The sequence below is a fragment of the Lissotriton helveticus genome, chromosome 6 (assembly GCF_964261635.1).
Source record: "Lissotriton helveticus chromosome 6, aLisHel1.1, whole genome shotgun sequence".
In the NCBI taxonomy this organism is placed as follows: domain Eukaryota; kingdom Metazoa; phylum Chordata; class Amphibia; order Caudata; family Salamandridae; genus Lissotriton; species Lissotriton helveticus.
This window is the reverse complement of record NC_136067.1, coordinates 1928179707-1928200795: the sequence shown is the minus strand read 5'-3', so window position 1 is coordinate 1928200795 and position 21089 is coordinate 1928179707. Positions and strand designations below refer to the sequence as shown.

The 21089-nt window shown below is 45.2% G+C and overlaps 1 protein-coding gene across 1 annotated transcript in view; it reads right to left on the bottom strand.

Annotated features, from left to right (window-relative positions):
- ELP3 (elongator acetyltransferase complex subunit 3) overlaps nt 1–21089 on the bottom strand; it is a 731849-nt gene that overhangs the window by 290576 nt on the left and 420184 nt on the right. The window contains exon 10 of the mRNA XM_078649905.1: nt 4858–5051. Coding sequence (XP_078506031.1) covers nt 4858–5051 — 194 coding nt within the window. The remainder of the gene's footprint in view (nt 1–4857; nt 5052–21089) is intronic.

Here is a 21089-nt window from a genome sequence, read left to right as displayed (position 1 = left end):
TTTTCTGGTACAAGCTCGCAAGGTCGCAGCCACCTGCTATGGCTTAATCAGAACGCTGAGGAAGATCCTCCCTCTTCTTCCTTTTGATGCTAGGCGCACGTTGGTGCAAGCCCTCATTCTATCACGACTCGACTATTCCAACGCGATCTATTTGGGCGCTCCACAGGGGACCATTAAGACCCTTCAGCTGGTTCAGAATTGCACAGCACGCCTACTGCTAAAGGTGGCGAGACGTGACTCTGCTAAGCTAGCACTTCGTCAGCTTCACTGGCTTCCTGTACAACAGAGAATTGTGTTCAAATCTTTGTGTACTGTACACAAATCCCTCACTGGTAATGGGCCATCGCTCCTTCTACCGATGTTTCAACGCCTGCCGGTACTGCGAACCCTCATATCCAACCATAAAATGTTGCTGACAGTCCCAAGGATTCGCCGGGCTCGCTCTGGCGGGTGCAGATTTGCGCTACACGCGTCAAAACTATGGAATCAACTCCCTGAATCGATCCGTTTTCAACCTAACCACCTACAATTCAGGAAACAGCTGAAAACCTTCCTTTTCCCTTGAATGGCTATGACATTTCTGGTTATCATAATGCGCTGGAATGCCTACGGGTAACCATGAGCAATATAAGTGCATAAAGAAAAACCAAAGGTGATGATGGACGGAGCGTTGAACTGGGGTGGCGGAGTGAGCTAAAGAACGGTGATGGATTAAACCCAGATCAGTTGACTGGGGGTGAGTGTTTGTATTGTCAACGCTCCGTCCATCACCACCTTTGGTTTTTCAATATAAGTGCATTTTCCATTCTAAAGATCTCTCCACCTAAAGTATGCAAACGGCAAGCTTCTGAAAGGCACTAAAGCCCCTGGTGACCGAGGGAGGGGCACAAGTTCTCATAATTGGCAGGGGAGTCATTTTGCAATCTAGCGTGACAGCACAGTCATGGGTTTACCACAGTCCGTTGGAGAGAATGTGATGCAGAATCTGACGAGGAGGAGCCAAAAGGAGGCACTGGGTTGTAGTGGTGGTCAGGCCTTCCACTGAATGAAGACAGATACTGGGAGATGCAGTGATGAGTAGGAATGGGAGCACGTTGAGACAGGCTTTTTTTGATTGCAGTTAGGCACCTTTCTACTGATTTATTATGCAGACACTCAAGTAGAGCTCACCAAGCCAACAAGAGGAGTTAATAGACAGGTACTGCAGAATAACTTTGCTTCTGAAACAAAAGAACCTACTTTTATGGAACCATATGGATGACAAACAAAAGGAGAATTACACTGTACTCTGCAGAAATCTACCCAGCAGATTGAGGCGAAGTTTCACTCCATAGAAGGAGCCACTAAATAATTCAATTACTGCTTAGCATAAATCTGCAAGATATGGCCTCACTGACAAGCGTGTCTAATGCCATGTGGGGAAAGCTGAGGACAACTCAAAGCCTGATCACTGAGACTTATTCAAGGGGTGGGCCATTGCTTCCATTACAAATCCGAAAAACAAAAAGGGATCCCTTGAGAACACAGCACAAAATGCCTAACTTCGGAGGCTCCAGATGCTCCCTCCTGCCGAATGGGAGGACCTGAAGGATCTATGGGAAGCTTTCGGATAAGGGGAAGTGCTGGGAGCCAGATCCTCATGCTGTGGAAGACTACTTTACATCATCTTGTTCCCCACAGATGGCCCAGGAGGCATAGCATCTTGAATTTGCAGGCTGATATTGGAAATGGTGAAGCACAATCAAAGCAATTTGAGAGCCGCAGCCAAGGAAACTGATCACTGCTTCTCTGTAATGAGGATTTCTCAGGTCTGTGCGAGGTGATAGTTCTGATAAGGCCAAAAATGAAATTAAAAAGAGTTTATTTCAAAAACTATTTGCACTCAATTTGTAGTTTCCCAAGACACCAGGGGTAACACATGAAGGGGATATCTACATTTGTTGTAGCATGAGAGCACTGATGCATTCTTATGATCACCCAGCTGTAGGGCTGCCAAGGAGGCTTGAAATAACTGAAACCCTCTCCACCTCTATCCTACTTTCCTTGATCCAATGTGCTGGAATCTTCTGAGACTATCCTCCTTTACAGGCAGACGGGAATGTTTGCAATTTAATAGGGTAAGTTATCCAAGGTAGCACAGAAATGCCAGTCCACGTGAGTTAGCCCTTTGGGCAAATCTTTGTTCAATGGTCATACGCTAATGCTGTTTCATTACGTAATGTTTTGAGCTGCTGTACACCCCGTGTTGCACTTGCTATGTTACCAAGCGTTTCTTGTTCTCAGCGTTTCTGCATTCTTTCTTTCTCAGCCTCGATCAGTTCTTCAGTGTTTGACCCCTCCCCTTCCCCTACCTCAGTGTCTTTGTGAGTTTAATCATCGCTCAACAAACTCAGATATTTCACTGTTCCTTGCTTCTGCTGGGACTGGGCCATGGCATATTGTGCCCATTGTGCTCTCTCTCTTGCTCTAAGGCTTTTCGTCTGGAACTCAGCTCACTCCACCGGCTTGTGATCCTTTTGTGAGGCAAAGGTTGTGTATGTCGTGGTTGTTCTTTTGTGTGAGGTTGTGGTGGCAGTGGGGCAAAATCTGAATGGGATGTTCTCAATACGTTATGCCCATTCTCTTACCCTTATGATTGATTTCTCCCTTCTTGAAACTTCAAACGATCTTTGGTTTTCCTAGGTGTTTTGTGCTCCTCCTTTGATGGCCATTGGTAAATCAGTTAAAAAAACTATAACCTTCAGTGTTTTCTTGGATGTTGCCTCAAAAAAAAAATTCTTCTTTCTTTCAGCTGGCTGTACTTTCAAACCAAGGTTGGAAAAATGAATCTGAAGACGGCGAACACATCCAATGTTCAGGGTGTACATCTGATGTAATTCAGGGAGGGGTAGTGCACCAAATTTTTGATGAAGCACGAAACACATAAAAGACAGAGAGAAAGGACTTGAGGAGACAAGCCCACATCCAACCACCAGATGGCAGAATAATGCACAATCTAGAAAAGATTCAAGCTGTAAAACTATAAAGCCATTTACCCATGGAGTACACTACAACAGGTGTAATCAAAAACACCCTGTTTAAATATGTTTTGAATACGTTTTCAAATCTTAGATAAGTAAAGCTATTTGTAGGATTCACAGTGGACAGCAACTAATTTAGTTTTGGTAATAATTTAATTTGGCGTAATGTGTACCAATTACACAGTGTCTAGGCACTGTTGTGTTGCTGATTAGCAGAATACACATCCACTGTATATGCATTTCACTGAATAACTCTCGTAGTTAGATTTTGTAACACCACCACTTTAAACAGCTACATTAGTTAAATAGACGGATCTTGCCATCACAAGTTGTCCAGAGAAGGCAGTATTTAATGGATTGTAGTTTTAATAACTGTCTCAAATAGCACGGTAACGCCTGCTGGTGCAGGATGAGCCCTTAGGAGTGCACAGAGAGAAAGTTCAGCAATCAGCAGCAAAGAAAAAGCAGAAATAACCAGTCGTTGGCATAGCCAACAGGTCTAGTCTTTTGTATCGCTGCAGTACCAAAATTCATTACTAGGTGTCCCTCACGAGTCAGATCCAACTGAAGTCTTCACAAAGCTGAGTGGGTGTGGGTTCTACATAAAAAATGACATGTACACTTTTGTTACTTTAGTAAATTGTGTTTGTTTTCCAGATGATAAATAGATGGGCAAAAGCTGATTTATGACAAAAAGTCCTAATTGCAACTTTCAATCAATTACTTAATTACTGTGGAACAATTGTGATGACAACCTACTATACATAGGTACTGCCAGTCACTGGTAAACTCAAGTGCCTTCAATCGTATTCCTAGCAAACTGATTTGAATATATGTGTGCCATCACAATTTAGTTGGTTAGTATATTAAGACTACGGCTGATCTGTGCTGATCTCCTGTCCTATGCTGTGTCATGTGGTAGGACGAAGCAAAATGTAAATGTCAGTTGAACAAACCAAAAGCTAAAAAAATGTGATGAAAGTTCAAATTATGTATGTATTTTTACTATGAAGTTTTCTTGAGGCTGGCAAGAATACTTGTCCCTCCTGAGTGGGATGCAAAAACCTGACGTCTTTCACAAAGCTGCAGCACTTCAAGTGGTTACTAGGAAACCAATCTCTTGGTTCAGGTCCTTTCCAGTGACTCTGTTTCGTGTTCATCATCCATGACTGATACATCCAATACCCGACCACACACTTTAAAAAAACAGACACAAATTTGACAAATTCTAAATATCTTTCTTCTACTGCTGAAGTCCAGTTTTATTGTAGAGTTGATGTTGCTGAATGGGTGTAAGTTGGGATGAGATCACTGAAAGAATATTACACTCATAGTGCGATTAGGTAAATCACCTGGCACTCAGTGAGACTACAAAGACTTAGGGTAGGAAGAGCATCTTCGGATCTTCTCATACTCCTGACCGGTAGAGACAGCAATTGCTTTGGTCAGTTTATATTATGTGCTGGTTAGTAGTAAAGTATTGTATGGTTTTGTTTTATGATATTGATCCAATACTGAAGTTAAACATAGTTATTTCTGTTCACCACAGTCCACAGATCATGAGGAATGAGAAGCATTAACTACGTCCTAGACTGGTGAACGAGCTCAAACATCAGTTTTTTTCAGATCACTATTCGCCAATTACTTTCTGACTTTTCCAGGTTGTTGTTCATCCTAGGAAGAGGCATGTGGAAGTCAGGCATATGAGGCCGCCTTAATCTTAGTTACAAATGTACATCACAATATTCATGTGTAAGATCCAGCACCTGCTTTTAACAAAGATAATGAAATGCATATGTGCACATTATATAGAGCAGAACTTTTATATCAACTTTACCTCTGCACACGATACACTCGTGTCCATGGGGGTACAAGAGCCAAGATCCTTGCCACCAATTCCACAAGGGTGCTGGGAGAATAACTCTTATATCTTCCAGACTTCCAAAGTTCATAGAGACCTGTTCCTCGGATCACCAAAGTTGGATAAAGTTTCATTCCATCTGGGCGAAAAGCAGGGTTCTCAAAAAATTCCTAAACCACAAAAGAAAAACAACAATACCCTTAGTATCATAAAAGTAGATCCAGAAAAATGTAAAGACTAGCTAAATAAGGTGTTAGTAGTAATTGGAGGAAAGCAACCTTGTTAGCATTCTGCAAACCCTGAGCCTTGACTGAGTACATGAGCGTTCCATAACAGCCTATGACAGGCAGACGAAACAGTCCAGTCACTGGAAGCTCAAGCACTGGTCCATGGTGACATATGGTCTTTGGCATATCACGCTCCTTGAATGTGAAACTCAACGCAGAAGTTATTCTATATCCATAATCTTTTTTTATTGTCATAAGTATATCACAAATCTACTATTATCAAAACATTGAACAATATATTAAAATGATAGTTTTCAAATCTCTTCATGACTTTAAATACGCACATACGAACAGGGCTGACAAGCCATTACAAAATCTGTATTTTCTGAATATGAACCATTGTAAACCACTAATCTTCTCAGGTGGAAAGCGATCACCTGCTGCCAGGAATCACTGTAATTCTTGGCTAAGAACCATAAAAGGACATCAGTTTTGGGAATATGGGAGGTATAGAATCTACTGAGCACATTCCAGCATATCAAAGATAATGCCTGATGTGAGTATTCCTGGGACATATGCCTCTCCTCTGCAAAGAAGGTGAACACCAGAAATTCGGGTTGTGTATTAATACCAGAGATGGGCCAAATATTTGTGGACTTGGATTCAAGACTCCAGGCTTTCCCGGTTAGGCTGAGCTATCAAAGCATTACTGAGGACTTTTACTAGCCTATCACTATTATTTGGGGTAGTGTGTCCAAATGGAATCCCCACAAAGGTGCATGAAAGGGACCACAACTACTGGTCTCAATTGAACAGTCCGTTAAATTTCTCCACTCCTTGTTCTTGGAGGCGTTCTATACTTCACCCACTGCAGAAAAAGGGAGATCCTTAGTGTGCAGCAAATAGGTTGATTGCACTAATGGATGTGGAGGCCAATTGGTTTGTTGGTATGCTCGATGATCTGGAGGACTCGGCCACTAATATCAACCTTATCCTCTACAATCAGCTGGCTTTCCTGCAAGCCGCTTTATGATAGACATCATCCTGGCCATATCCATGGTAGTCTTGCAGCAAAGGTATTGAGAAAACATGCCTTTTTGATTGTTGCATAGATTATAAAGCAGCATTTGATGGGGTGTATGTCAAAAGCTCAGGGATTAGAGCATCTCAACTGCTGGTCTCATTTGCTGGTCGAGTTCAAACACTTGATTTACAATAAAGTTGCAGAGATTCGCTTTTAAAACAGAATTACATAGATTACGGACTACAACCACTCTTTAATTTGTGAAAGAAAAAGTGCTGGTGCCTGAAGCTCTGCTCGTGTGCCCGTGGCCAGTGCAATTAACCATAGGCATGTGAATGCCGAGGCTTAAGGTCTCTTTAATCCATTATCTGCAACTCTCTTACCTTTTATCCAACTCTTGCAGGTTAGAGCATTTTCCCTTTGTGACGTTTTTCTGTCTTTCTCGTCCTCTGTCTTTCAGATTTGTGTGTTTTTCTCTCTCTTGTGCCCAGTAAGTATTTTATGGGCAAAATAAGTGCCAAGCCCCCAAAATAACTGCTGGTGGCCCCCCACCAACTCAAATTAAGCACAGGCTACAACAAGAATTTGTTAGTATCTTTCTTATTTAGTTTATGTAACAATGAGTTAGAGAGTGAGCTAAAAACAGCTAGGTCCTCACCATTAAAACTTAGTTCTACCCAGGTGCCTGTGCTCTAATATACAGATGATAAAATGTAATTGGTCTGATTGGCTGTTGACACCCGCTGATTTTAAGAACCTTATAAACTTACAAGTGAGCAAATAAATTGGAGACCAACCTGGGAAAAACGAACATTGTTATATTTGGTCATAAGCATTGCAAAGTTGGTAGCTGGGATCTCAGAAGGTGTTGGCTTACAGCTAACTTGGTCAGTGGTTTGAGGAGCTGTAATCAGTAATATGTGCCTTGCTGAAAGCAACCTTGGCTTTTATGCTGAAGTGGCTTTACACAAACCATATTAGCTCCACAACCACTCTAATCTCACGAGCCATTCAAGCATTGATGAGCCGAAATTCAAGCATGAGGGGGGCAGGCGGGGCACACACATAAACTCACCCATCTACATGCACACTCACTCACACCTCCATGCATTCACAAGCATGCAAACATATACCCACCATTCACAAGCACACACACACACATTCACAGCATGCACTCACAAATACACATACATTCAATCAGTCTACTTGTAAAGCGCGCTACTCACCCGCGAGGGTCTCAAGGCACTGAGAGGGGGGTGGGAGGTGCTGCTACTTCTTGAAGAGCCAGGTCTTGAGGAGTCTCCTGAAGGTGAGCAGGTATTGGGTCTGCCGCAGGAAGGTGGGCAGGGTGTTCCAGGTCTTGGCGTCGAGGATGGAGAAGGATCTGCCGTCGGAGGTCGCTTGTTGGATGCGAGGAACAACGGCGAGGGAGAGGCTGGCAGAGCGGAGTTGGCAGGCGGGGGGGGGGTGTAGAAGCTGAGTCTGCTGTTAAGGTAGGCTGGTCCGGTGTTGTGTAGTGCCTTGTGTGCGTGGATGAGGAGTCTAAAGGTGATCCTTTGGTCGACGGGGAGCCAGTGTAGGTCTCTCAGGTGGGGGGTGATGTGGCTGCGCATGGATGTTGAGGATCAGACGGGCGGAGGCATTTTGAATGCGTTGTAGTTGTCGTAGGAGTTTGGCTGAGATTCCTGCCTAGAGTGCGTTGCCGAAGTCTAGTCTGCTACTGACGAGGGCCTGTGTCACTGTTCTTGATCCACTTGTAGATCCTGCGGAGCATGCGGAGGGTGTTGTAGCAGGAGGAGGAGACGGCTCTTACCTGCTTCGACATGGAGAGGGAGGAGTCGAGGATGATTCCTAGGTTGCGTGCGTGGTCAGTGGGTGTTGGTGCTGCTCCCAGCGTGGTTGGCCACCAAGAGTCGTCCCAGGCTGATGGGGTTGGTCCAAGGATGAGGAGCTCCGTCTTGTCTGAGTTCAGCTTCAGTCAGCTGCTCCTCATCCATTCGGCGACGGCATTCATACCCTTGTGGAGGTTGGTTTTGGCTGTGTGCGGGTCCTTGGTGAGGGAGAGGATGAGCTGGGTGTCAGGAGATGATGTTGAGGTAGTGCTGGCGGGCCACTTGTGTGAGGGGGGTCATGTAGACGTTGAACAGTGTCGGGCTGAGGGAAGAGCCCTGGTGTACACCGCAGATGATGTTGGTGGCTTCAGAACGGAAAGGTGGGAGGCGGACGCTCTGGGTTCTGACGGTGAGGAAGGACGTGGTTCAGTTGAGGGCCTTCTCTTGGATTCCCGCTTCTTGGAGGCCTGTCTTTAGTGTGTGGGGGCAAACTGTGTCGAAGGCGGCTGACAGGTACAGGAGGATGAGGGCTGATGTTTCGCCGTTGTCTAGTTGGCGCCTGATGTCGTCTGTGGCGGCGATGAGGGCTGTCTCGGTGCTGTGGTTTCTTCTGAATCCGGACTGGGAGGGGTCTAAGATGGTGTTGTCCTCGAGATGGCAGGTCAGTTGTATGTTGACAATTTTCTTGATGACCTTCGCCGGGAAAGGCGCCTTGAGACCCTCCCGGGTGAGTAGCGCGCTATATAAATGCCATGATTTATTGATTGATTGAAAGGGAGCAGGGAGATGGGCCGGAAGTTTTTGAGGTCCTTGGGGTCCGCCTTGGGCTTCTTCAGAAGGGCGTTGATCTCTGTGTGCTTCCAGCTTTCCGGGAATGTAGATGTCTCGAAGGAGATGTTCATGACTTTCCGGAGTTGGGGTGCGATGGCTGCGTCTGCTTTGTTGAATACGTGGTGTGGGCAGGGGTCTGATGGTGATCCTGAGTGAATGGAGTTCATGACCTTGCGTGTCTCGTCGTCGGTAACGTTGCTCCAGGAGGTCAGCCCGTTGATGCGGGTGGTGTTTGTCGGGTGGGTGCGGCCTGTCGTTATTGGGGCGGTCAGGGTGTTGAAGCTGTCCTGGATGTCCAAGATCTTGCGGTGGAAGAAGGTGGCCAGTGCGCCGCACAGTTTTTGTGTGGGCGGGATGGCGTTGGCGCTGGGGTTGGAGAGTTCCTTCACGATGCTGAAGAGCTCTTTGCTGTTGTGTGCGTTGTTGTCTAGGCGGGCTTTGAAGGAAGATGTCTTGGCGACTCTGATGAGGTGGTGATGTCTGCGGGTGGCGTCCTTGTGTGCTGCGTGGCTGACTGGTGTTTGTTCGTGGAGCCATTTCTTCACCAGTTTACGGCATGCTCGTTAGGAGGTCTGTAGCTCTTCGGTGAACCAGGTGGTTTTCTTGCTGGTGAGGCTGTTGGAGGGTTTCTTGAGCGGGGCGAGGGTGTTGGCGCAGTCGTTGATCCACTGTCTGAGATTGCGGGCGGCGACGTCTGGGTCGGTGGGTGGGTTTTGGGCGAGGGTGGTGGTCAGCTGGTCCTCTGTGACTTTGCTCCAGCAGCGGCGGGCCAGCTGTTGGGTGTGGTGGAGCGTGGTGACCTTATTGAAGGTGAAATGGGTGCAGCTATGGTCGGTCCAGTGGAGTTCGGTGGTGTGGTCGAAGGAGACGTGGGTGTTGGTGGAGAAGATGGGGTCAAGCGTGTGGCCGGCGGTGTGGGTGGGAGCTGTGACGAGTTGTCTGAGACCGAGGTTGTCGAACAGGCAGGTGGAGTTGGCCTCATTGTTGTTCTCAAGGTGGAAGTTCAGGTGCCTGAGGAGGATGTAGTCTGTGGAGGCGAGAGCGTGGGTGCTGGCGAGGTCGGCGATAGAGTCGCTGAACTGTGCCCGGGGTCTGTAGACGAGTGTTCTTGGGAGGGTGGTGTTGGGGTCGGTGTGGATCTGGAAGTGCAGGTGTTCGGCGGGGTTGAGGGTGCCGTCTGAGTGGGTGGAGACCTTGATGGAGGACTTGTGGATGATGGCAATTCCGTTGGCGCGGTCCCTGCGGGTGATCTTGTAGCCGTCTGGGACGGCTATGGCGATGTCGGGTGCCGAGGAGTCATTCCACCAGATCTCGGTCAGGAAGGCAATGTCTGGTGCGGAGGTGTCGATCAGGTCCCAGAGCTCGACGGCTTGTTTGCGTGCGGAGCGGGTGTTCAGGAGTATGCAGCGGAGGTGGTTGGGTCCGGTCCTTGGAGGTTTGGTGGCTCTGTCGCAGGTGGAGAAAGGTTTGTGGGTCCGTTTCGGGGCGGCTTGGAAGCAGGTGTGGTTTCTGACGGCGTTGAGTGCGTGGAGTGTGCTGGCATTGTATCAGAGTACGGCGTCGTGGCGTTTGGGGGGTCCAGGGGTTCTGGTGCTGGGCACGGTCCATGCGCGGACGGGCGCAGACGGGCTTGCCCCTGGCGCGCCAGCGGCACGCCCGCTGCGCGCATCCTCTGCGCGGACGCGCAGCGGTGGTCATTTAAGGCAGGGAGGGAGGGAGGAGAAGCTGGGAGGCGGGGCGGCAAATGGACGGCGAGTGGGGCGGGGCCGCAGGGGAGCAGCAGCGGGAAACGGGCAGGGGGATCAGAAGAAAAAAGGGGGAGATACGGGGATAAAAACGAGGGAAGAGCAGAGACAGAACAGTACAGTAATACACAGAATCACAGATTACAAGGCACAAAAAACAAAGACACTATACCACTGGGGCAACAGCAGGATCAAACTCACGGCGGAGCGCAGCACAGGGGGGGGGGAGGCACATGCACACAGGTGGAGCTATGCGGCAGGTGGGGAGCGACCTGGCCTGCTAGCAGGGTCAGGGGTCGCTCTCACTGCCGCGCAGCAGCCGTCATTTAAAGGCGGGGAGGGAGAGAGGAGCAGCTGGGAGGCGGGAGTGGGGCGGCGAATGGACGGCGAGGGGGGCGGGCCGCAGATGAGCAGTGGTGGGAAACGAGCAGGGGGATCAGAAGAAAAAAGGGGGGAGGGGGATACGAGGCAAAAAACGAGGGAAGAGCAGAGACAGAACAGTACAGTAATACACAGAATCACAGATTACAAGGCACAAAAAACGAAGACACTATACTACTGGGACAACAGCAGGATCAAACTCACGGCGGAGCGGCAGCACAGGGGGCTGAGGCACAGGCACACAGGTGGAGCTGTGCGGCAGGTGGGGAGCGACCTGGCCTGCAATTCACACGTACACACACAACTAACATTAAAAACATCACACCTTCCTTCGGCAGAGTCTCTGGGAGGGAAGCTTGAGTGTTTCCAGAAGGGTTGGGATTGCGACCTCCTCTCATTGGCTGACCTTAGTTATCACAAAATATACTACTCGCTATGCCAAATCTAGTTACCTAAACTTTGCCGTGAAAGATGTGGTTCCGAATTGGCACACCCTGTCAAATCTTAGGGCAAACCTCGCTTTTAAAAGTTTGGGTTTCATGATGTCACTGAAAAAACACGAAAAGCATCCTACAGGCCAGGTGTGGACTGATTTGCTTGCTTCAATGTCGATGATTGTTCGACACAAATGAAGCCTCTTGCTTTCCCTGCTGGATATTAGGAAGACCTGAAGAAAACTTTACAGGGGATTGAAAAGGTGCTGCCTGTGTGGCTTTACAACTGCATTCTGGTCTACATTCTACATGCTGCATGCTCACATATGCCCTAAGACACAGAGTGCAGGCAGTGGTTGAAGTCCATGTTAATGAAACAAGGACCCCCAACATGTTGAGGCGCGGTGACTAGGGATTCTGAGTGGGACCAGCCCACAGTTGATGGAGTGATTGGTGAGTTCACAGACATGGCCACTAAAGGTCTACCATAGGCACCTATGTGTGCGGCCTTGTAAGACGGCATGTCGAGCATCCATAAACTCTACTCTTTCATCTAGGGTTATAAAAAATATTTAATTATTGCAATTCACCGGAATGTATAATTAGCAGATTTATGTTAATGAGGGTTTTTTATATCTTATATTAGGCCCTACTCCAGCTGGCTCACAGCGGGTTTTTCGTTTTGGCATGTAAAAGGTGTAGCTGCCAATGTAGCAATTTTTCATCACCATTGATAAATGTTATGCTTGCAATTATAGGTGGCATTTTAAATGCCACTTTTCCCGCTGATTGTGTTGATTATTGTATTATAGTGACTTTAATGAATCAACCATAAATGCTTTGAACCTTCAACCGCTAATCCACTGATGTACATGATCAAATTAACTTGTGAAGTACAGCGACCACGTGGGGCATCCCAGGGCTATGGGGAAAGCAGATGTGCTCCAGTGTGTTAAAACAAAGTGTAACTGGATGTGTTTAACAGCTGTCTTGTAAGAGATTTCCAGGAGCACAGGGTTTCGAATGGGCCCAGAGGGGCGTGCGACAAAAGGTGCCAAAGCGCAGCTGTTGGATGTGAAAAAGTTCTACCCTGCAGCGAGCGCAGAGGGTCTCAGGAATGACCAGCTAATAGAAGAAGAAAAAACAGTGCAGGAACGAACTTGTTGTGGGGAAATTAGACCTGTCGTGTAGGGATAGTCCTGTGACAATTGCAGAGGTTGGCAAAGTGCCCATGAGTCCCGAGATATTACTCGCTTAAGTTCACGCTATACAAATACCATATACATACATATGATTAAATCCACACAGAAGGAGCGTACAGTTATTATGTATTATTCAACAATTAATTATTGAAGGCCATAAATAATCAAAATTCCAATGCAAGCTTCCTTGTCCACTTGTCTTAATTGACACTTGTTCCAAACTCTTCAAAACAAGTTCAATTCTGTCCAATCATTAGCGAGCCACAAACATCATTCATTTAATTTATGCGTAATTTTGGGTGGAATACCACTCACTGCTAGTGAGTGGTATTCCACCCAGAGATTTCACCTGCTGCTAGGAGTCAAAGTCTTCCAGTGTAATACCGGGGAAAAACATGTGGCAAGTTAAGTACAATTTAACCATGATATTCCCCAAGGACTTGTAATTCCTGTTATTTCCCTGCCTCTGGAATTATCCAGGCCCACAGTACTGGTACTTCCAAGTTAGTGGAAACAACAAAATTACTCCGGGCTACTCAAAAAGATGGCCAAAGCGTGCTGCAGCAAGTTAAGCTACTTGAGGTTAAAAAGAGCACAGGAGAGGCAGAACTTGCTGGGCTCCATACCAGGCGGTTCAGTGTGAAGCTCCATCACGATTCTGGTTTCAAGCTCGGAGGTAGGAGGCTGGGGCTCTGGGCCCAGAGATCCTGAAGGCTTGATTATGAGCCACCCTTGTGTCCACATTTCCTACTACTCAGGGGAATCAAATTCCATCTTTCCTTGCCATTGCAATGTTGTAAATCCAAAATTGGTAAAACCAAAGGGGATGATGGACGGTGTGTTGAACGTTGCAAGCCCTCACCCCCAGTCAACTGATCTGGGTTTAATTCATCATCATTCTTTAGCTCACTCCGCCACCCCAGTTCAGACATGGCTATATGGAAATCAGTCTGACCCTGTGCCTCATGGGAACAGTCCAGCCGAACTGCCAAGCCATGTCTTCCCTGGACCGGAAACAAGCATCATGGGACCGGTCTCGGGCTTACAGCCTTCATCAGCCAGGCTATCTTGAATCCAGTGGGAAAGTGAGCAAGGGACCCACGTCTGGGCATACCCTGCCAACTTAGGGCAAACAAAGCAAAACCAAAGGGGATGATGGACGGAGTATTGAACTTTGCAAACACTCACCCCCAGTCAACTGATCTGGGTTTAATCCATCATCATTCTTTAGCTCACTCCGCCACCCCAGTTCAGACACGACTATATGCAAATCAGTCTGACCCTATGCCTCATGGGACCATCCAGCCCGAACTGCCAAGCCATGTCTTCCCTGAACCGGAAACAAGCATTCAAAATTGGTGCCTTTGTGCTTCTGGATGTTGCTATGGCAGCTCCTCCTGGATGAACAACCTGTTGTTCCTTTCTATAATGCCTGGATGATGCAGCTGATGAGGCAGGGCACTGCCTGATGATGATGTGGGTGGGTTAGTGGTGATACTGACACTACTGGGACTGTCCTGGGACTGTCGTATGGCCACCCTGAGGTAAGAACAAAGAGTGCTGTGCGTGTGGCTTGCCCGGGTGCCGTGGAGGCACAGGGGGAGTGGTGCGCAGTTACTGTCCTCCTCACTTAATGATCTTTTTGAGGAGCAAAGCTGTGTGGGATCCACTGAGGGTCTGAGGCTTACTGCTGTCCATGCACCTAGCCATAGTGACTCACTGTAACATTATTCCTTCAAAGAACAGTAAATGGGGCACAAGAAGAAGAAAAAAAAACTTTTTGGGACTGTGCTCTGCACCAGCGAAAGGGATTCCCAGGGAGGCTTAAGAAACAGTGGATACCCGCTTGCCCACTATTTCAAGGGAAGTCTCTACTGTATGACCTGTTAATAGGCCATGAAGAGTATGACATCTGTTGTTGCGTGAACTGCGTCAGTGGTATAGTTCTACAAGGTTTGGTGTCCCACCCACAGGTGATAAGAGTGAACTTGGTTCAATGCACCAACGCTGAATGTGAAAGAGAGGTTCTTGTAGACCCCACAGAAACCCACCGAAAACACTGTTGAAGAGGAATAATTACTTTTGGATTCCTAACAATCCTTAAGCCGGGATCTGGGGCATTGCGGTACTGGAAACAAACTAATTTCATCCATCACAATATCACACACACAATTGGTACTAAGACAAATAGATAATTTTAAATAAAAGCATTTATTGCAAAATTACGAATTTGATTCTAAAATCTAAAATAACCACACAGAACATCATAAAAACAGCAAATAGGCCCACTGTGAACAACAAGAATAAAATGAATATTTTTATCACATTTAAAATGGCATTTAAAAACTAACACCCTAAACCTACTTTTATGCCCCTCACTAGGAGAGCTTGGGAAGTATACATTGCAATCAAGACTTTCTTAGGGAGAAGCATGGCATTGCATACCTTGTTGACAGCCAAAGCTGTAGTTACAAGAGACGTGAAGGCAGTATTCCTGGTATGTGTGTTTAAGTCTCCAGTCAGAATCGGCAATGGTAGAGCACCTTACCACATTCCCAAAACATTATAATAAAATAATACTATAATAAAAGTTGGGTACCTCAAACAAGGACATGTAGATGTCCGCCAACCTGGAAGGCTGTCCTAAGAAGACCAGGGTTGGAGGTGGTGGGGAAGAGGGGATGAGAAAACAGGGCTAGAGGCACACACTAAAAGGTCTACAATGTATATCTGTAACATGAAGATGTTTGTTAAATGATATATAGTTGGCCTCTACCTACTATGAGATTATGCAAATTAAAACTGCTGACCAATGGGCAATGCTGGAAAGGGTGTGGACAGGAGGATACATTTCTCCGTGTATGGTAGCAGTGGTTGCTATGTTCGGCGGCAGGGGAAACCGATGGGACTGCTCTCCAGAACCTACGAAAACCCCATCTCCAGACTTAGGCACTGGCATAATGGACACAGACTGGAGGACTATATCAGTGTACCCAAAAAGAAGTACCTTGGTATCCCGGATTAAAACTAATACAGTTCAGTATATTGAAAGCATGTACTTAACACCCAACCAACTGCACAGTAGAATGTAGCCATCGGTCCCCAAAGAATGCCCCAGATGACACTATGGAAATGCTGTATCGCTTCACATTTTCTGTAGCTGTAACACTTGACAAGAGTTACATGCACAATGGAAGAACTAACTTGTAAATCACTTACTCTTTGCCCCAGGGTATGCCTGCTAGGCATGCAGAAAAGAACAAAGAAGAACAAAATTGAATGTAAATTTGCTGCCCTATCACAGTGAGTGGCAAAAAGGCAACTGGCAGAAACCAGTGAGTACACCCCATATAACATGCTAGAGGAGCGACCTTCTTAACTGGGTGAAAGGCGGAAGGTTTGATACTGACAACAGAGCAGGCTACAGGCTGAGGTATTAACCTTGTAACATTGTAGGGCACAATACTCAAACTAGCAGGGATGAATGACTCATCTCAAAGAACTAACACCCAGGAAAAACTTGTGAGGGGGGCTCTAAACACACACACACACACACACACACACGCACGCACACATGCACACAGCCAGCCATCTGAGATGCAACCACCATGTCACATGACCCGAAACGACGCATACACCAGCACGGCGATCACCCTAATTTTCACCCCTAATGCCCAAAAAACATAGTGGATAGATAATGCGTGTGCGGTGATCCCAAACATGTAAGAGAAATAAGCTCCAGTTGGTGTTCTGAAATGCTCTGGTGTGAGATATGATAAAGCAGTAATGCATGAATGGTGTCCCACAGATTTTATTGCTGTTATGGATGTGCAAAAAGTCACCAATACCACAAAATGATCAGTATACATGCACTACAGTGAACCCTCGGTTAATCTCCATAACACGAAAATAAACATACATTAAAAAATATGCGTGGTATCCTTTTACCTCACACAAGCCATTAAGGCATCAGTTGAATATGTGACTACTACCTGCTAAATGTAAATGAAAGCAACAACACTCCGCAAACCTGGCGGAAGTACGCTTAGTGGTCCTAACACATCCCTAGCCCGCCAGTCTAAGACAGCGCCAAACACCAGCGAGGGCCAATTGAAATGTTAGAGCTGTTGCCCATAATCCTGCATAGTTGTTCATCTATCGAGGCTCAAAGGGGGTTTTACGAGAGTGTGCAAGGCCACACAGCATGGACTATAAACTCGGGGGAGAGACGATCGTGTGGGCACTGGGGTGGGGTGCCTAATTTTATGTATGATAAACAGAAGTTTTTAGCATCATTGTTTTCGTTTTTATATGCTGAATGTTTTTTTTTACTGTAATGATTTTAATTAATTGAACAGTTAATAAATAATTACAAAATACCTGTTAAATGAGCATAAGGACAAATTTAGGATTCTACAACATATCTTGTAACTGGAAAACTCAGTCCATAGAGAGTGTTTTAGACTTCTTTTTCTGTATCTATGATAAAACCAACAAAATCTTTCCAACCCTACGAGTAAAGAGTTGATAGGGAGGGGGCACGCAGTTCTCATTGGAGTTCACCTGTGCTCTAAAGTACAAAACAGGTTTTGTAGCAAAATAAAGCATTTCGCATAGCATATTCTACAGGATACTTTCAATTGACACGCAATGGTTAGCTGTGCCAATAACAGCTCTAAGACCATAAAATATTTAGCACAGAGCAATTAATGTAAAATATGAGTAGGAAATGCTAGCATAAAATTGCACATTATTGGTATTTTAATTCATTGCAGATGTTCACCCTGGGTACCATTGATGAGATGAAATCACACAACACGGTGATCAATGAAATCCAATTTGAATCAGTCTTGATGGATTTTTTCGACATTTTACTAGTTGTCCTTTAACCTCACAATATACACACGAGGCTGGCACCTTTCTAGAAAGAGAGCGCATAACTTGTGATCCTCTTCACAAGCAGCCTAGGCACGAGAAAATGTGACCGCTCCCCTTGTAAATAGGACATAAGCTTTCATAAATATACCATGCAGAAGTCGAAGTAAAGTTTTATCTATCATTCAATTTCTAGTCACTTCAAAAGGACTGCTTGGCGAACCAAAGATAATAAGTCATAAAATAAAATACCATTACTGTCAAAAAAAAAGTAGATTTAATTACAAATTGTATATATTTTATGAGTGACAATTGATTTTTTCAGAAGCAAAAGGCATGGTTGCAAAATCATGCCTGTTATTACAGCCGTTCGGTATATCTTCAAGGTTCCATTTACAGCACCATAAACTCTATGGAATGAATATGGGATAGCTCTTCGATTAGTGCCAATATCTGCCAGAAGCCCTACTATTGTGTTATTCTAGAGATGAGAAATCTAGCATAAGCTAGTTGCTGCATAATCGTTATGTGAAACCGCGAGTACACATTTCCAACACGCGGCAAACTTTCTTTGTTGTTTTAGAAAAAATATAAGAGCACGCAGACTAAGCTCTGTTAAAGGTCATGTCAAAACAATTATTTTCAGTACTTGCATTTTAGGTCACCTTTTTGACACCTATACACTTTAATCATATTTCCTTTTACAGAAGGAGTGCTAAATAATGACAGCACAAAAAGTGAATAGTTTTCTTACCACCTGCCTTTGCATAACCAAGTAAACCTCCAGGACTTTAGGAAAAGACCAATCACAAACTTTTAAACAAGAAAGACAAAAAACAAAGTTACATTAAGTAAGAATTCTATTGAACAAATACAGCTTATCCGAGTGAGTCAATAGATGGGGCTCTGACAAAGCTGCTTTACTAAATTTTGTGAGCTATTAAGATGGTTAATTTTTATTTTTTAAGATTACCTAATAACATCCCTTACAATACTGCTTTGATGAGAACTAGGGTGCATTTTCTTTCTTTTTTTTCTTTTTTAATCTGTTTATTGGCATTTCATCAAATTATGACAGTACCCCTTAGGTTAATGCCTGCTCCCCCCCCCCCCAAATTTACCACTCGTCATATACACCGGGCTGATACGAGCTGCATTTTCTTTTATAATGTAAAATCAGCCACCCAATATAAAGGTAACTCAAGTATCTAAGAAAGGTGGTTTTAATATTTTCAAAGTAAATTATTGTAGGAGAGTAGGGTCTGCTTACTATGGTTACCCCCACTTTTTGCTGTGTTTCACTGATTTATCGATTTTAGTCTGGCTGTGGCCCTGCTAACCAGGACCCCAGCCTAGATACTTCCTCTCTAAATTGATTACATGTACATTAGGTACACTCCAGATTGGTTACTGGGTTACCCTTGTGAGTCCCTAGTATATGGTACCTTAGGCCTACCGGGGGCGGAAGCAGGTATTATGCCACCCCTGGGAAGCCTTCCAAAATGGCACCACAGGTCTGCTACTGCAGCCTGGGTAAGGTGGTACTTGTAACCCTGACTTAGAAATAATATACCTATATCTACCTATATATTCACTTAAAAAACGATAGGTTTCAGGCCTTATATAGTTAGGAATTAGCATTTAAAAAACCATTGATTCATCAGTGATGTCATCAGTGATGTCATTTGAGACGTCATCAGTGATGTCATCAGTGATGTCACTGACCATGTCATGAATAATGTAATATGTGATATCATCAGTGGATTGCGGGTGCGCGAAATATAGTTAGTACAACTAACTATATAGGAGCAATTTCAATGGTTTTTTAAATGCTAATTCCTAACTATATAAGGCCTGAAACCTATGGTTTTTTAAGTGAATTTGCAAGGTTTTTAAAATTCTAATTCCTAACTATATAAGGCCTGAAACCTATGGTTTTTTAAGTGAATTTGCAAGGTTTTTTAAATGCTAATTCCTAACTATATAAGGCCTGAAACCTATGGTTTTTTAAGTGAATTTGCAAGGTTTTGTAAATGCTAATTCCTAACTATATAAGGCTTGAAACTTTTGTTTTTTTCAGTGAATTTGCAAGGTTTTTTAAATGCTAATTCCTAACTATATCAGGCGTGAAACCTATATTTTTTTTCAATAAATTTCAAAGGTTTTGTAAATGCTAATTCTATTAGCGGATAATGTTTATATATGTTATTATCCTTCTGGGACCACCTGATCAGCCATCTTGTTTCTCAGGAGAAGTGAGGCACAAGAGAGCACAAAACAAGAGTGGAAAACGCGAAAAGGGGGCAGGGTTGAGACTCCCTGAACCCCTAGCCCTTCTCAGCCCTTTTAAATCGTAGAGTACGCGCACGGTACGCGTACCGTACACGTACGGTGCGCCTACCCCGTGATTATTTTTAATTTCTTTTTTTTTTTTGCCCTTGGGGGTCCTTTTGGGACCCCCTGAGAAGGGCTAGAGGGTTGGGGGGTCTCTACCCTGCCCCCTTTTCGTGTTTTCCACTCTTGTTTTGGGCTCTCTTGTGTCTCAGTTCTCCTGTAAAACAAGATGGTGGCCAACACTTCCTGGTGTGGACAGTTTGGAATGTTGACAGTCGACTGCCAGCCAATCAGAAACTCGCTCGCGCACGTAAGGGTACGCGTACTGTACGCGTACGGTGCGCGTACGGTGAGCGCATATAGATATATAATTTGCTCAAATTCAATTTTCTCAACAACTACTGGAGGAATTTTCACCAAATATAGAAAAGGCACTACTGCATACCTGTCCCTACCATTTTGCCAAGTGTGGTGTAATTCCGTTCAGCCGTTCGGGCTGTAGCCGTGTCTAAAGGTCCCATAGAAAATGCCATTTGAAAAATTTCAAATTCAATTTTCTCAAGAACTACTAGAGGGATTTTCACCAAACATAGCAAAGGCACATCTGCATACCAGGCCCTACCATTTTGCCAAGTTTGGTGTAATTCCATTCAGCCGTTCGGGCTGTAGCCGTGTCTAAAGGTCCCTATGGAAATTAACATGGGGAAAACACGTTTTGGGACCCCCCTTTCGGCCCCCGCTTGACGAATCCCCCCGAAACTTTCAGGGAAGGAGCGGAGCGGAGCTGGCCAAAATTCTGGAAAATTACACACAGATTCCTCAATCGGCGCCAAAGTTATTCCCAATAGAATGTTGAGCGCATATAGATATATAATTTGCTCAAATTCTCAACAACTACTGGAGGGATTTTCACCAAATATAAAAAAGGCACTACTGCATACCTGTCCCTACCATTTTGCCAAGTTTGGTGTAATTCCGTTCAGCCTGTAGCCTTGTCAGAATGTCCCTATGGAAATTAACATGGGGAAAACACGTTTTGGGACCCCCCTTTTTTCTCGGCCCCCGCTTGACCAATCCCCCCGAAACTTTCAGGGAAGGAGCGGAGCGAGGCAAATGTAAGGAAAATTACAGGCAGATCCCTCAATCAGCACCAAAGTTATTCCCAATAGAATGTTCGGAATTTCCTATGGTAACTAGGTCCTAACTATATATACCTACTGGCGACCGCCAGTAGGAACAGACAGACAGACAGACAGACAGACAGACAGACAGACAGACAGACAGACAGACAGACAGACAGACAGACAGACAGACAGACAGACA